The following is an 18,764-nucleotide window of genomic DNA, read 5'->3' on the forward strand; positions in this document are numbered from 1 at the left end:
CCTTTTCAAGAAGTAACACTTCATGTTAATTTGAATTCAATTCTGGTGTACCTCAAGGGAGTCACCTTGGTCCATTGCTGTTTTGTTCTCTTTTATTTATTAATGATAAGCCTTTTTAAGAAGTAACACTTCATGTCAATTTGAAGTCAATTATGCTGTACCTCAGGGGAGTCGCCTTGGTCCATCGCTGTTTTGTTTTCTTCTATTTATTAATGCTTGGCCTTCGTTTAATCATATTTTAATCTTATTTAGGCTAGCTTAAGAAGGAATTTCTCTTTTAGAACTATTATCAGCTCCCTCATAATCAATCAATCAATCAGAAAATTTAACAAATTTTCTATAATAATTGAATATGTTTTTAAAATTTGATATGGGCAGGTAGGTAGAAATGGCGATCTTCAGGCAACCTAGGCTGAGATCCAATTAGCGCTGTAGTGCGTCGTCATACCAAAATTTCGTTTGACCAGTAATAGAAAGGGAAAGATTTATAGAGAAGCTTCATAGCGATTATGTTAGAGCCATTTTGTCGCATTGAGAAAAAAGATTAGGTCTCTAATCTTTGTCTCAGATAGCTCATCAAGTTCGCGAAAGAATGCTTTTTCCAAAGTATTTCATTCTAGTGTTTGCCAGAGCAGGACATTTGAAGAGGAAATGGTTTATCGTTTCACTTTCTCTTTGGTCACTACAATTAAGGCAAAAGTTGTTGTAGGAGATACCCAACTTCTCCGCATGAACTCCTATAGGCCAATGTCCGGTACAAACCGCAACAATCCTGGCTATGTCTTGCCTTGGCCTGCATAGAAGATCGTTTGTACGGGTTTTATTATAGGTGGGCCATATCTTCCTAGATATAATGCAGTTGGGTAAATTGCTCCACCTTCGGTTTAATTCAGTTTGGTTGATAGAAAAGATTTTACCCTTCATAGCACCAAGAGGAATGTTAACCATTTCCGCAAGTGAGCTATGAAGGGCAGATCCTTGCCTGGCTAGCTCGTCATCCTTCATTTCCCACGATACCACTATGGCCCGGAACTCAGATCAGGGTGACACCGAGGTTAATATTTATGATCGCAAGCTCATCGTGGCACTGCTGGACCAATTTCAGATGAGGATGTGGCCAAGTTAATGGCTCTTTACCACGAAAACTAATCACAGAGGTGTACTTTCCTGACACCAATAGCACCAAATCATCCACATAGGCTACCGCCTTCACTCCACATCTCTCTAATTTAACGAGAATTGTATCCATGACCAGAAGCCATAGAAGAGGCGAAAGGACACCACCCTGGGGTGTTCCCTAAAGGCTAAATAGCCACTATGGCTACAATTTTAGCTTCATATACGTACATTTCATTAAATTTTCTATGACTAATTTGCACATTTGGCTGAATACAAGTCTTCAATGACTTCATGAACTCCATCTTAAAAGCCTTGAATCGATAATGAAGCATAGAAATAGGTCTTTTCTTTCTTTAAAATGGAGCCAGTGAATCAAATCAAAATATGTTGAATCACTTTTGTTGAAAATAAATGTCATATCTTTTTATTACTTTCATAAAAATCATTAATCAATTAGAGAAGGTAAACGACTGACTTTGGTTTTTGTGTTAGCTGAGCTTTAAAAGCCTTAAGACTAAAACCTTTATGAAAATTACTATATGGTGTTGTTTGTATAATAGTCAATTTTAAATATCAACTAGAAATTGATAAAAATGGGTTTCCCCATTGTACCCGTTTGTTGATGGTTAGAACGTTAAACTGTCATGCCAGAGGTTTGGGTTCCATATACCTTTATCCTACAAGAGTAATTCCTGTCAAGAAAAGTACTTTCTCAAATAAGCCGTTCGGTATCGGCTTTAAACAGTAGGCCCCTCTATCCCTGATAAAGTACTTGCACATTGGAATGGTTGAGAGTTGTTAGTCACTAGTCCCTAGTTCTTGACGGACTATTGCGCCATCATTTATTTTTTATACGTCTACAGAAGATACATTCTCAGCTATTCTTGAGTCATGCAAACGGTTTTACATCATTGTCCTTTCCCAGCTCCAATATTTCCACTAAATTTTAGGACACCCTGTCAGTATCTTTTTAAACACTATCAACACAATAATTCTATTTATTTATGTAGGCAAGAGGAATTCTATCTGACCTTCAAGTTAACTACAAACCTAATTCACATGAATTCTTTCCTATTTATTTTGTAAATGTCCTTAAAAGACCATATCAAAATATCGTAAATCAGATTAAAAACCCCCCAAAAAAATCTTAATTTGTAGATTCCTTGTTTCTTGAATATTTCAACTTAATTTTCTGCACGACAAAACAATACAAACAACAAATTAAGATACCCAACTTTCCGTTCTCCCGACGACGACACAACGACCCCATTAGCAGTGACATTTTGGACATAAAATTAAATTTTAAAAAACACAAAATAACGAGTCTCTTGTCCCAACCTAAAAGAGTAAAAAAAAGCACAATATACGACAACCTCTAAACATTTTCATAAAATTTAACGACAAAAATATAAAATCCAAATATGTACGAGTACCTATGGACATATATACATACCTCCTGCATCACTTTTTTCACTTTATAGCTACGTTTTCAAGGAAGCTATGTAAGGTTAAATTATGTGAGGTATATCCACAAGTATAACATAGAGGATAAAATAAAAAAAAAAAACCTTTTCTAATTGACACTTTTAACGTGCATCAAGAAATTTATACAGACAGAGGTAGAGAAAGGAAAGGTACATGATGGATCCATTACTTGCTAGATAGACTGTCTCTTCTTGCCTTATAGTCCTTTGGTCCATGCCTAAAATAATCTTTCAAACCAGCGTCAGCATCACCAGAAAATAATATTAAAATAGGAAACTTCACATATACTTATGCAAACCGGTACCTGAACCTCCTTCAAAATGGAAGGTGTGTACGTACGTACATACATAAGTTTCAAGGTAAAAAGCTTACAATTTATCATAGGTCAAAAGGTACATTGAATAAGAAACGAAACTAACTTTACGGTATATGAAAAATTTTAAGAAGCAAAAAAAAGATGAAAGTCCTTTTTTTGCAAGGCAGTTATAAATTCTCTTAGAGGGTAGTTGTGTGAGACAAAAATAAAAACTTTATCCTTGACTTTAAACGAAAAATTTACTCTAAAGAATGATAGAGCCGAGTGAACGAAGACGACGACGATGGTTCGGAAAAAGGATGTATTTTGGGATTTATTTGATATTCAAGTGGATAAATATCCAAAATAGAAAGTCACTCATGACTTGTGAGACTTGAGCGAGACTGGCATTTAAAGATGTTGAAAAGTTGCAATTGTTTTTATGAAAGAAATTGAAATTAAATTCTTCTGGTCAGTGGGAATGGAATGTAAGATATTTTGAAATATCTTGAAAAATTCTTTAAAAAATGTGTGCTGTACGCTAGTATAAGAAGTAATATTTACAAAGATTTTTGCTTATTAGCTTTCAAGATAGACAGATAGTATTAAAAAGCTTTAAATGAACATTTGTTAAGAAATCATCCTGATATATTGGACCAAAGTAAAATTCTGGTCAATAACCCAAGGCAGTAGAAATTCTATTCGATAGTACAATTTTGAAGTCAAGTGTAAGACATGAGCTGTATGTCTTGTTGAAGAGCGAGGTCCATCTTGTACCTCTTAGACAGGCTGAACCAAGCCGACCAGTGTCAATTGAATGTCTTCCGTGGTACCCGAATATAGTAAGGTTGAGCTTCCCAACCGTTAAGGTTACCTCCAGATATGTTTCTTACAGTCTGAGGGGTGGCAACTTCTTTTTTGACTTGCAACAGTTGAAGTACGAATGTATTGTTCTACTATATCTGGAAGAATGCAAATTACATTTACCATTTCACTAACAGTTGATCTAGATTGCCATCTAATGATCACGCACCTATCCAAAAGTCAGGTGGGGACCAGCTCATCCACCCGCCAAAGGTAAGTTCCCCGCCTGCACTTGCAATGCTCCCGTAGAAAGATGCGGCAAACTGGCAGACTCTGATCACTTCGTTATCGCATTGAGCTCGAGCCCCAGAAATTAATAACGAAGTATTGGAAGTCCATAGACGTGTGAAATAAATAAAATGTTGATTTATTATAAAGATAAGGGTTTGCCATTATGTATAAAAAACAATTTTGGGCGAGTGGCTGCAGCAGCTGGCTTATATAAATTCTATCCCAGAAGACTAGTTAAAAAGCACTTTATGCTGTAATTCGGGATGTATGTCACCAATAACCTTCTGAATATTATCTTCTAAGGCTATCGTCTCGGATTTCTATGTAGGCAAGCGACTTTCATATAACCCCCAAAAAAATAGTCCAGCAGTGTCAAAGGTCATATAAATCCTAATAATTTAATTTTTAAGAAAATATTAATCATTTGCTGACAGTAAAAAACAAACAAAATAAAAGAGCAAATTGAAATTTTATTTAGCCATCACATGTTCACTGACATTTAACATTTCAATTCCCTTTAATATATCCAAACAAAAAAGGTCAGCAATTTGTCTGTGGTCTCACAAGAAAACATTATATTTGATGAATAGTGAAACGTGTGTGTTTTGTCTTCACTTTCTCTTCACATAAAGAACTTTCCCTGACCTAAAAAATAATATTTTTGACCCTTTTTAGCCTTTAGAAAACATACATTTTACAATTTTACATTAAAAAAATAATATATATAGAAATTTCCCCACAGATTTGGTATATTCTATATATATATATAGTACCTTTTATACCTAAGTTTTATTGGAGAATGTTATCCTTATTTACACTTTTGATATTGTACACAGGAACCTACACAAACAGGCCATGTCTGTCAGTTGCTGTCAGAATATAATCATCATTAAAGAGAACATGAAATTTATCCCTTAAGAAGTTTTTGAAGTGCGTATAAATTTTTATATCCACACTTTTTCACCTTTTAAAAGGAAGTATAGGTATGTATTGTATATACATAGGTATACAAACTTTCTTCGTGTTAATCACCAAAAAGTTGACCACAATATCTACCTTACTACTAGTTAGTAACCTACCTATTTTAAGTGTCTACCTCTGGGAAAGTTATTAACGTACACGTATATCTACCTAACATGTCTCCCTTAACATTCACTATAGAATTCACTCTCCCATCTCTGTATTTATTATTGATGTGTCGATATACATATGTATATTGTGTATATCCTTGCTAAGGACCATATGGATAGAAATCTCAATTTAGTCTTTTTGAAAAAGACACGTTTTATGGATCCTTTTTTGATCCTCTGCTCTATTCTGGATTTTTGTGGAATTTTTCATTACTTTTTGTGTTTATCAATGAAATTGAGATTTCAAATCTCTGGTGTGTTTGTGTGTCTTTTGAGACACAAAACAAACACACACAAGACGACACAAACTACACAAGTTCATATCGGAAAAGGTCGGTCAATATAATGTATGTTTAAAGGATGGTTTGTAGGCGGCTTATTGGATTTTCTAACATAGGTAAGGTTAGTTATAAGCATATGTATAGGTCTGCATAGTTATACTTATTCTTCCTTTTTTTTCTAGATATACCTATGTATATGTGTTATATTGAATTTAAGAACCACATGAAGAAGACACAAGTAGGTATCAAATAAAGTGTAATATATCGCGTGATTATCGACATTTTTGCTATTGAAGCTTATTGAACTTCTAAAGCAACAAGTTGAACATATCATATCAACATATTTTTTTTGCAAAACAAAAACATGGAAGTCCTTAAACCTTCATATATACTTACCTTCATACTTATGCGTATTTTTAGGTCTATATTTATTTGTGTTTACATGTGTGATGTTTAAGTATAGTATTGCTTTGTTAACATAGAATATAAATTGCCTATTCAAAGGTTAATTGATTTGGTAACCTTGAAGAATTTTCGTTTTTTTATTTTTTGAATAGGAAGTTCAAGTAAAGGTTATGGAGGCAGCGATACTCGTGTTAAGGATATTAAGATTGAGTGAAAAGAATCAATTTCATGTGAAGATTGATCAGTGACAAAGTTAAAAGAAAAACAAACAATTTATCATAATTTGTTATTTCATTTATCAAATTCTTCAAGTTGACGCATTTTGGTTGAAAACAATATTTTTTAAATAATAATTATAAAAAAGTACGTATACGCTTGAGGGTACTTTTATATTCTTTTTATTTTCGTTGTATGAAAGAATCTCTTTTAACTTCTTACTTACAAAGTGAATAATTGGAATTTGAACTATAAAATTTCAAGTTTTTAATCTTAATTTAAGTTCTTCTTGATAATCATTTCCACAAGGATTAGAAATAAACATGTTAATTAATAGGAAATATATAAAGCCGTTTTTTTTTCAAGATTCCACGACAATAGCACGCATCTTTGATTGGGTCAATTGAATACAATTTTTCAAAAATTGAAATCATTATTTTCTAGAAATCACTTCTATTAAGTTACATTTGTATGCAGTTTAATAAATTTTGATATTAAAAACAGATTAGAGGCCCAATTTTTAGCTTGGCACATTGTTATTAGACGAGTGATACGTTCACTAAAACATTCCTTCGAAAAATTGATTGTTTCGTTGGCTGCTGAACTGGGTACTGAACCATTATTTTTGCAATAAATTTGAACAGTTTGCAATTTTTTTTAGAAGTAACTCTATTTATTTATTATAAAATGGCAAACCAATTTGACAGCTGTCAAAAATAGACCAACTGAGAAAAAAGTATTGCCAGATAACCTCACAGTTAAAAAAATCGTTTTTTAATTTTGATAGGTTTAATGTTTTTTTGTTTTGTTGCCGAAATATGTTTATTGATAAATATTTACTTTATTTTATTTCCAGATTTGTTATCGACGTTGATGCAATCAAGAAAATCAAAACAAAAAAGTGAAATTGTAAGTTTTCCCAATATTTCACGATCGAATGGTAAGTAGCTTTCGAATTGTTTTTTAAGTTTATTGTAAAATGTCATTTAAATGAATTCCATGTTTAGTATATTATACAAATTTTATTTTATTAGTTCATATTTTTTAATAAGTCTTAAAACACCTCTCGCCTTTATGGACCTTTTGTTTCAAACAATATAAACTACTGCGTTTTATATTCAAATTTGATATTGAGTTTTAGGCCAATATTAACAAACGCATATATGGGTATGGTGGCCAGTCCCTGAAAAGGTTACCAGTTCTGAAAATATGAAAGAAATGCATTTACATATGCATATGTTCTGCAAGAGCTGTAAGGACTACATCAATTGCAGCCCTAGAGATATTCCTCATGCTAGCCCCCTCGATAAAATGGTGGAAGAACTGGCAGCCAAAAGCACAATGGGTCTTAAACAACAAAATAACTTGCAAAGTGAGTATCAAGTTTTCATGAATTTGATGCTTTGTCTGATTCCATCCAAAGAATTGTTTCGTTCTATCCTCGCACTGAAATCGTTGTTACGGGAGTTTTTAATGTACACAATTCTTCACGACTTCAACATACAGGCCAGACAACACCCGATGGAATGTTTGCAGAAATCTTCGCTGAGTTGCACCACCTAATTCAGATGGTCAACGAGACCACCCGAATATTGGACGTTGAATGTCGAGCAAAAAACACTCTTGACTTGTTTCTTACCTCTCACCCTGATTAGTACACTGTTAGTGTTCTATTTCCTGTAGGCACATCTGACCATTGTGTTATATTAGCAAATTTCTCGTGTCAAAACTCTTCAGTTAAAGAAAGAGCTCCTAAGAGAAAGCCAACTGGGACGGTCTCAATAACTACTTCAGGATCTTTAACTGGTCACTATGCTTCCTCGATAGTGACGTTGACGCCAGAGCTGATATGATCACAAGTTTATATCTCCTCTGAATGAGAAATTTTATACCGAACAGATTTAAAAGTGTCAGACCCAAGGAAAAACGCATTGTTTGATGCGTGCTGTAAAGAGGTTATTAGGGCTAAAGAGGTAAGTTTCCTTTGCTATAAAGCCGTACTGAAGAAAACCGGAAATAGTTCAAACAAGCCAGGAAGGCCTGCAACGCCCATATTCGACGGACCAAATTTTTACATGACTAAAAAATTACGGCAAAAAATACCGGAATTTCCTAAAGGCAGTACAAATTTTTGGTCATTTGTAAAAAGCATGAGGAATTATTACTCTTTATCGATTCCTATGCTCTTGGTCAATGACAATCCTTTAGTCCTTGTATTAGCTCTTTAGAGATAGCTAATCTCTTTGCTAGGCAGCTCGCCACCAATTCTACGCTGCCATCAGTGAGTGTTATGACTCCGCCTGTTCTTGAGCGAGTTAGTGATTCTATGGGACCAATATTTTTTCTCACTCGTACTGTGACAAGAGTCCTTAGAGATCCAAACACACATAAATCCGCTGGTCCAGATGGTACCCCCGCTATTGTTCTTAAGAGGTGTTCTTCAACCCTGGCAAAACTACTGCGTAAGCTTTTTCATCTGTCCCAATCTTCAGATCTCGTTTCGAGCGGATGGAAAACCGCATTTGTCCGCATCGACCGATTGCACTTACATCCCTTCTTTCCAATTTCATGGAAACGGTGTTTAATTATCAGCTCAACAAATATCTTGAAGACCGAAAGTTTTTTAATGACCGGCAAAACGGTTTTCGAAGCAATAGGTCCACTGGTGATCTCATGGTTCATCTCACCGAACAGTGGAGCAAATCTTTACATCGCTTTGGAGAAAGTAAGATTATTGCACTTGATAATTCAAAAGCATTTCATAGGAATTGGTATCAGACTCTTTTATAGAAAATGCGTGCTTTCGGTTTGCATTAATCCTTTCGGATCGTTCAAGACAAGTAGTATTGGATAGATTCAATGAAAACCACAAAATAAATGCTGGTGTGCCCCAGGGCTTTGTTCTATCTCCAACACTCTTTCTCATTTTTACGACAAAATATGATAAGCCCTTTAAATTCCGACCTAAACAGCATTGCTCAATGGGGATTATCCATGGATAGCACTTGCTTCAATGAGACTGAAAACCTTGATATTCTCGGTATATGTGTCTCCAACCACCTCTTGTAGGATGATCACATACGCGATGTCGCCAAAAATGCCGCAAGGTGTTTGGGTTTCCTTAGGCGATGCAAGAAATATTTCACCCTTTCTGATCTGGCTGTTATATTCAAGAATTACATACGTCTAAAGCTTGAGTATAACTCCCATCTCTGGGTTGGTGCTGCTGCAACTGACTTAAGCCTCTTGGATAGTATTGAACGTAGAGCATTTAAATTGATAGATGATAATATCATCATAAGTTCATTTACTTCGCTTGAACATCGTCGTAAGGTCTCTTGCATGACTTTTTTTTACCTTTATTTTAATGGCTTATGAACCGTAATACTCGCGTTTCTAGCAATGCTCAGCAGTATACCCTCGAGACCAACTTTGGCCATTCTGTCAAATGCAGAGATTCGTTCTTTAGCCGTGCTATGCTAATGTGGAATGCCTTTCCACACTCTGTCTTTCCCAGTCATTACAATATTCAGCAATTCAAAACCAATGTGCATCACAACACATCTTTTAAACCCTCTCTCCTCTTTCTAGTGCTCACACTGTGCCTCTGCATAATTAGGGTAGTAATATTTCCTTGAGTGTGTGCTTATTATAAAAATGGGCTTCCTTCGATCATAAAAACATAAGGGATGCTATTAAAATACACATGGACATTCAAACAGACTAAAACTGCATGAAAAACAGGGCCATAAATAGGGAAGATGGTAGAATCTAATAAATTTGTATATAATACTCATCTAGAAAAATTAATAAAGCTAAATTACTGCAGTGTCTTTTAAGGCTAAGTACTGGTAGTTTCTAAGCCGCTAAGGATCGTTCTTTTGAAATCATAAACAAAAGCATATTTATCGACAACCCAACAGTAGTCAAGAACACTCAAAACTGTTAAAGCAATGATGAGGGGAGCTTCATTCGATTAGCGAAGACTTTGAATTTCTCTCTAGATGAAAACTTAAAATTTGTTCAGATTTTCACTAAAAGTGCGTTGGACGCAATCTTTATGATTAGAGAAAGTTTTGAAGTTTCGGATATTTTGATGGAAACAAATTCAAACTAAATGGAACTAGATAAGAAAAATAGTGCCTTGAAATAATTTCTAGAATTTATGAGCTCAAATTTAAGATTTTTACTAGATATAGGAAAGTTAAATAAATATAAAACACTCCGCTTATATTAAGATAAAAGTTTTTCAAAAACTCACCTCATCAATTCGAATGTAATACACAAATGTGATCGAAAATACGTATAATCCAACATATGTATAACATTATGTGTTCCATCAGCATCTTTTTCTCTCAGTTCATCCAAAATATTCAATTCAACAACAGCTTGATTTAAAAAACGTTTTTTGTTTCGAATTATTTTTATGGCTACATGTGTATTTGTCTTATGGTCCAATGCTCGGATAACTTGTCCAAAACTTCCTTTGCCAATAACTTCAAGTATTTCATAACGAAAGGCAATATGATCGTGTTCAACCTTCAAAATAAAAGAAACAAAATAAAAAATAACATTGATCGTGTTCAACCTTAATAATAAAAAGAAACAAAATCAAAAATAACATCCAGACAAAAAAATTCCATTCAATTGAAATAAAACTTACAATTTTATAATTTCCATTTTCATCGTCATAACCACAACTTGCTTTAGCAAAGTGAAGTTTATTCGCCGATTGGCCAAAATAATAAATTTCATTGTAAGTCTTCAGTTCATCAAATTCCATCTCCGTCAAGTAACTATTGTACTTTTTAATCAGTTCTGTAAAAAAAAAAAACAAATAAAATTGAAAAAATAATTCCACATGAGTGTCTAAAGTGAAAATGATATGATGATGTAAGTAAAGATGACCTTGGCACATTCCAAGGATTATAATCATTGTATGTACATATCATCTTCATCATCATCATCACATACATATAAAAAAGGACGACCGACCAACCAACCAACCAACCGATACAGAGAAAAAGGATATGAGTAAAAAAAGAAAACAAACAAGGATAAAAGTAAAATCATAAAAGAATGCGAGATTTCATGTCAACAAAATTGAGAGTGTGATGTTGATGAAGTGTGATGCTGTGATGGCCAAAGCCGAAGCAAAAGCTAAAGCCAAACAGCCAAAGGATATCATCATCTCTACATGTGCATGTATATACAAAAAGGATTCACAATTTACATACAAACTGATGAGTTTTTCGTTTTACAAGGAACAAAGTATAGCAGAAGGAAATCACATCCGACTCTGCTACTCCTGTCGTCAATTAATAAAATTAACAATCCTCTGAACGTGAAAGGTCAAGGATATTTTTTGCCTCCGCCTAATAGTGGAGGCTTGAAACTGTATTTTATTCACAGACATTGCATCCTAATTAATGCCATGCCTATATACCAAGTCACTTTAGGCATCAACCACCGACGACGCAACGCAACGCGACGACACGACGGCAACGACGCAACATATGTTGACAATCCTCTATCCTGATAGTATATTATCTACAGGTTGCGGGATGATGATGATGACAATTTTTACTCTTTGACTTTCTGTTCATCTAGATGATGGGGGGTTCTATTTTCAGTTATATGCTTTCAGAATCTCCTTGAATTGTTCTTTGATTACGGTAGGCAAACAATTATGATCATTGTCTTATTGTTGAATCCCCTTCTGGGTAAATTCAAAATCCCTCTAATCATTACGCGCATTCTAAGGAGTCACAAGGCTAATTATAAATTCTGCACAACTAACGTCTGAACAATAGCAATATAATGGCAAAAAAGTCTCGTACAACTTGTGAATTGACAAGTGGCCTAAATAAATATGGCGGCAGCAATGGCGGAGCCTGGAAATGAAAAGTCACTGTGAGTTTGAGTTGGTAGATATAGCTGTAGATATTTTTTCTGCTGTTTCCTTTGCAATACAGACTACACACATATCCTTGATGAACATCGTATCTTTTATATTTCTTTACAAACCTACATACATAGTTAGATATATAAATTGTCAAAGTGACGACAGAGTCAAACATAATCTGTGTCATGCTGTCTGTGTGTTCATATATGTATTTAGGTATGAAGGCAGGAGGATAAGATTTTTGTACAGCACAGGCCGCCCTCCCCTTCTATGCCTACTTTGATAAGTCATTTCAAGCAATATGGGTCCATAGTCCTATATTCGTTTAAAGATGGATAGATTGGTTTGTATAGAAAGAGATTAAGTCATTCCAGGCTGATGCTGGCTGATGTTGATGATGATTAAGTCAACAATTTATGGGTTTTTTGTATATTCTGTCTGGGTAGGTAGGTACATATATACCGTCGTAAAAAGGTCTTCCTATACTTACCTACCTCCTACATTTCTGGCAAAACATAAAAGCCATATTCGAATTTATGCATGGGAGGGATTTTTAGGGAAACATATGGATTCAGACAAGATATGAAATCTGGAAATACTCTTCGTATTATTAAAGGAACAGAAAATTTATCTGTAGAGTCGATGAGTCTCTGACAGAGACATCTGGGTCAAAATGTTATGTAGAGATGAAACCATTGTTTTGGATGATTGTTCTAATAGAATTTATAAATTAACTTTACTAAAAAGAAGAACAAAATTAACTATCTTTTGAACCCGAATGTTGAAATGAAATTCTATACTTATCATTAAATGTTTGGATTTAAACTTTTAACTGCAAGCAACTTAGGGGCCTCTTATAGCTATCATTGAAATCAATTTGGAAACATTTTTAAATGGATATTTAAATGTATTTCCTTTTGATTAGAAATGCAAGTTAAGTACTGCTCGATCACTCAATTTTCTGAAATGAAACTCATTGTTCAATGACAGATTTCTGCACGAAATTTTAATAGGCTGTTTCAATGACAACAATATTCAATAATTGCTTTAAACGACCTGTCAAAAACAAAATTCATTCCAATGATTGGTTTCAATACCAACAAATTTTCATGTTGTTCTACAAATGGCGTTCTAATTTTTAGTTTAGTTTATTGATCAAACAAAGTTACAAAGCTACTTAAGTGATTACTTGATAATATAATACATACAATTTAAAATTTTAAACATTACCACCAGAAAAGTTATTTAGAATTAACAATAAATTTGATTTAAATAAATATCTGCTAACATTGAAATCAATCATGTCGCAAACAGTATTTGTTTCTCTTAAACAACTGGATAATGGCATATTGGAAGCATCACAGTTCTATGATATGGAACATTAAAAAACACAATCTCGCAGGATCATTTATCCCAAATAGAGCTAAAATTTGTGAACAATCAATATGATTTACTTCTATGTCACGAATGAACATAACCTCTGTGAATTTTCTACGAATGTTAAGAAGCAAAATACCAAGTAATTTACACCTCGTTTCATAGGAAGGAAGATCTATGTCCCATTGAAGTCTTTTCACTACAACTCTCGTAAATCGTTTTTGGATCATTTCGATTTTAAATGAATGAAGAAAATATCAAGGATTCCAAATTACATAGCAGTATTCAAGATAAGACCTAAAAAACGCAAAATATAAACACTTTCTTTTGAGTTTCGCAAAATGAAACCTAACATTGAACTGCCTTTAGCAACTAAAAAAGGTATATGCTTTACAAAGTCAAGTTTTTTTTGTCAAAAATCACCAAAAGATCTTTTTTGAAGGTTATAACGGACAATGGCATATGATTGACTTTATAGTTACAATGAATTGGACAACGGTTTCGAGAAAACGTTAGGATCATGTCGCAGAAAAAAACAATCATGTTGAGATTTTATACAACGAAATACTTTTAGATCATCTGCGTACATCAATCACTTTGATTTAAAAAAAACATATCAGGAATGTCGTTTATAAAAAACAAAAAAAGAAGAGGACCAAGATGGCATCCTTGCGGAACACCCGACGTAACAGTACAGAAATAATGTTATTTGTACGAACGTACTGAATACGATCACTTAATGATGATGGACTCTGTCAAAAGCTTTACAAAAGTCAGTATATACATCATCATACTGATAACCTTTCTCAAGTGCGTTCAAGACTAAATTACTAAAAATAGAGAGGTTAGTTGCAGTGGATCTACCAGCTACAAAGCCATGTTGGTATGTTGAAACCATTGTTTTAAGAGAAGGAGTTAATTTGTCATAGACTAACTTTTCAACAAATTTGGGAATCGTAGCAATTTTACAAATTGGACGATAGTTTAAAACATCTTGCCTACCAACTGATTTGTAAATAGGTGTGATTGTTGAACGCTTCCAAGTATTTAGAAACTCGCCATTTGCAAGTGAAGGATTTAAAATAATTTTTAAAGGAACATCCATTGCATTTGCACACATTCGTAAAATGATTGGTGAAATTCCATCAATATCACGTCGCTTATCAGCCTTAAGCTTAGACAATGCTAACTCAATCTCAGAATTAGAAAAACTTGAACTAAGATTATTTTTTACTGTTCCGATAGCGTTATAAAAAAAAGGACTTATAAAATCAAAATCAACAAAACAAAACAAAGTTCTAGGTTTTTTAATGCCTCTTATTAAATGACTTAAATTTACTCTATAATTGCACTTAACCCTTATGTTCCAATTTTTACTGATGGATTTTACTGATATATGTAGCTAGTCAACTCCTTGGTGTCATTTTTGTAAGTCATTTCAAAAACATGACATTGAATTTATACATTAAGTTTAGAAATAATCTCAAACTTCCTTCCTTCCCGCCCATTTATCGTAAGCGTCAAAATAAATTTGTTCATAACGAAAATCAAAAGCTTACTGCTGATCCTTCATACAACTTGTACCCGTAGTCAGTATTGGAAATTATTAATTATGCTTAAGTAAAGACATGACAATAGCCTTTAAAGCTCTATGTGTTACTAGCAAATTTTAATAATTACATTATCTTGTTTATTGAAAATGTCGCTTACGATAAAAATGCGGGAAGGGCTCGATATATTCGTTGACTGGAACTCTAAAGTAGTTGGAAACTGACTTTCACTTTCTGAAGTAGCAGGTCTAAGAGAATACACCAGAAACCATTATAGATCTCATGGCCACCATAACCTTTTGCTCAAATCAACATGGTTTATGCGCTATAGCAGTTGAAAATTGAACATTTTGAAGGCGCCTCTTATGAATCAGACATTTTGGTTTATTTTAATTTAATTTTAGGAAGCATCTCAAATTAAGCTCTGTACCTATAAGCAAAAGGGCAACTCATAATTTAATTTGTTAACAATTTACCTGATGGTGTCATTGGCCTGCTAGCGCCCTTTCCATCCACACTACTTGACGATGACGAAGATCCATTCGATTTGGCAGACATGGCTGTCATCATTCCTGATCCACCTGAAGTTGTATGTGATGAGGCAGTTGTTGTTGTCGATGATATAGGTGATCCTACATTATTGTTATTATTATTGCTATTATTATTATTATTGCTATTTGGCTGTTGTGGACTTAATTGAGTCATAACTGATGATGTTGTTGTATTATTATGTGAATCAATGCAACGGGCTGTTGTGCGCGTCGATGCATTGCACAAGCTTGGCAAATCTAAGCGGGAACTAGGTAAACGATTATTGGATTCACGTTCTCGACGACATTTGTCGTTATCAATTTGAACCTGTAATACAAAAAGTAAACACAAAAAGTTGACAAAAATTAGATTTTTTGAGTTATTATTTTTTTGAGTATACTTTTAGGTGATGGGAGATTAAAAGCTTTTACGATCTTACAAGTGAGAATTAAATTATTGTATAAAGTGTTTTAAATGGAATGTTTTGACAATTAAATAATTACAAATAGAAGTAGACACCGGCTATGCCATTTTGTATTAATGGACAATAGAAACAAAATAATTTGGGTTATCCTATAAACTTGTATTTATAATTGTTCACTAATCTGATTCATTCATTTCATATTTAAATGAAAAAATACGCATCCTTCGTGTCTTATCATTCAAACAAATCAAATTACCACCATCAGAAATTCAAATGACATTTTAAACAAAAATGTTGTTCTTCAAATCGAACGAGACATTAGTTAGATAATCTTTATGAGCCACCATCATCATCATTATCACATTTCGCCACAAGCAAAATGTCAATGTGTAAATAAAAGAAGATGAGCTTACCCAAAATTAAATGCTAAAAGTAGTATAAATGATAGGTGCACTTAAATTCCTAAACAACAACTAACTTAAAAGGTTAAGCGATTGAGAAACTAAGCAGTTAAGTTATAGTTAAGAATGTGCTTGTGCAGTATATGGGGAATTGTTCATGCACCTCTCAAAGTCATGATGATAACTTCAATACTTTGCACGATTTTGCTTATGAAATGTGACGAAACATTTACTTTTTTTTATTTTTTAAAAAGTTAATTGATAACAGGGGGGTTCAGGTATAAAACGTTTTGTAATTTTTTTTTAAACTCAAGCGAAAACTCCATTCCGAAAACTTTAGAAACTTTTGGTTGTATGTATTAGAAACTGGAGGTCTTGGGCTGTATCTCTTCGTACACAGATTGGAGGTTAATATGTCGTCAGGATAACGACCCGGCCACTAAAACCGGAACGAAAATGGGCTACGATTAACGAGTATGCACCTGTAATCGTGTCGGAGTATCTTATCAACGTCGTACTCGGAGACTTCAATGTCTTTGGCGGTTTCCCGGACGAGGGATATACTTAGCAACCTAGTGATTTCTAGGTGGCCGAACTAAAAATCAAATCGATAATGTCCTAATCGGTGCAGGGTAGCAATCTAACATTATGGATATGCTAACCTTCCGGGGTCCAAACGTGGACTCTGACCACTTTCTTGTTGTAACCAAGTTCAGAGCTCGGCTGTCTATCGAAAAGAAAGCAAAGACCGCCCACAGGAGGGAACTAAATACTGCATCCTTAAACAAACCAGAGAATGCCAGAGACTACAGTGCGCAATTGATCGAAAAATTCTTAGCCGTACTCCCATCCACAAGGTTCAACAACCAAAAGAACCAGTAAAGCGATATCATTAAGGGAGTAGCCGAGATTACCACAGGCTATTATTCACCAATAAAAAAGAATTCTTAGGCCGCAGACGGAAAATACACAACACTCGCAGTAGATTGGGAGCCGAATAAATAAAGTTATTGAAAAACTTTTAAAAAGAGATTATTTGTCTTTTTAGTATTTAGGATCCACATCGTGAAATAACAAATTTTCAATTCTATTTAAATATTTTTTTCCAGTATTTATGCCAAACCAAATTTTCTGCTGTGAAAAAACTGTGGAATGTATTTAATTTTGTTCGCTTCATAGGAATAGTTTGACAGTGCATATTGTGTTTCAATTCCAAAGTATTTGAATGAACATTGACACATTTAGTCCTTTTAAGTCGATTAAAGAGTTTGACTTTAACTCTCAAGCCATTCTTTCCCAGAACATTAATATCCTTCTAAGGTGCCGCTACAATTCAAGACGTTAAGTGTCTGCTAAACAGTTAAGCTCAATTATTATTCTTCAAGATTGCTAAGATTGTCAATACTTTACAAGATTCTTGAAAATTGTCAATACAATCAAGACTGCTAAGATTTTCATAACTTGTCATGAGTCTTAAAGACCTCCAATACCTTCCCCACGTCGCCAGCCATATATTGTCCATCTTAACTTTTAGAAGTCTTAAAAATCCTTCATGACCCTTTAAGACCAAAATGTAATGTGGAAATGGAATTTTAATGTAAAAAAAATCAATTTCATTAAGTCTTTCCCCACATGGCTGTATCATTCCAAAAGTCTAATTATAAGGTCATTGACGTTTACCAAAAAAGATTAATAATATTCTGAATTAACTGCTGCTTTCCCTCGTCCAGAAAAAAAAAATAACTCAATACAAAGGGTATTGTTCTTGCTCAACCAACGGAAGTATATCCAAGCCATGCTATACAGCTATTACCTTCCACTTAACTGTAACAGCAAGTGTCTAATTTTGAATTGAGTCCACATACGATTATTATGTTCTTTGTAGGCTTTTTGACCAACTTAATGACAACACTCTTGCTATATTGTCGTCATCGTCGTATAGTCGCTGTCGGTCAGCGCCAAACCCTTAAGGTTTTTTCTCTGCTATTTTGTTTTAATCGACATTTTTTTTCTGATGTCGGTCAGGGTTGATGGGCTGTGAATATGTCCGCCAGAGTTATAAAATAAATAAGCCGGCACGCTATGACGTTAAATATACGTACATACCCAGTTCTATAAGTAGTTGATGGCTGGGGTCAAGCTGGTTGAATTGTTTTCATTTCATTTTACTCGTTCCGAGTTGTATTTTGTTTTTGTTGTTGCTGTTTTATTATTTCCGATTAATTGAAATCGATTTAAATCAGACACAAAGTGAGCTAAAGCTAAAGCTAAATATAATGAACAATAATAGAAATATGGCGAAAAAGCGGAAAAACATTTTGTTTTGATTCTTCACTTTGAAAGATTGTTAGAGTCTGATATACACTACACCTCTTCTATATGATATAGAAACTCCGGAAGACTACCGGAAAAAGTGTGTTGAAATAACGCTTTTTGTGCGCTAATTTATATTGTTGTTATATTTGTTCAAGTGTGTCTGTCTGTCTGGCTGTGAGTGTTTGTGTCTGGTGCGATGCGATGTGATGGCGATAGATTATAACAATATAATGT

At 34.0% G+C, this 18,764-nt stretch overlaps 1 protein-coding gene across 1 annotated transcript in view; it reads right to left on the bottom strand.

Annotated features, from left to right (window-relative positions):
- Nucleotides 1–18,764, bottom strand: part of LOC129938364 (dual specificity tyrosine-phosphorylation-regulated kinase 2) — a 111,370-nt gene that overhangs the window by 39,754 nt on the left and 52,852 nt on the right. The window contains exons 2-4 of the mRNA XM_056045867.1: nt 15,335–15,716; nt 10,690–10,844; nt 10,288–10,565 (exon numbers count right to left, since the gene is read on the bottom strand). Coding sequence (XP_055901842.1) covers nt 10,288–10,565; nt 10,690–10,844; nt 15,335–15,716 — 815 coding nt within the window. The remainder of the gene's footprint in view (nt 1–10,287; nt 10,566–10,689; nt 10,845–15,334; nt 15,717–18,764) is intronic.

This window comes from Eupeodes corollae, chromosome 1 (genome assembly GCF_945859685.1).
Source record: "Eupeodes corollae chromosome 1, idEupCoro1.1, whole genome shotgun sequence".
Lineage (NCBI taxonomy): Eukaryota > Metazoa > Arthropoda > Insecta > Diptera > Syrphidae > Eupeodes > Eupeodes corollae.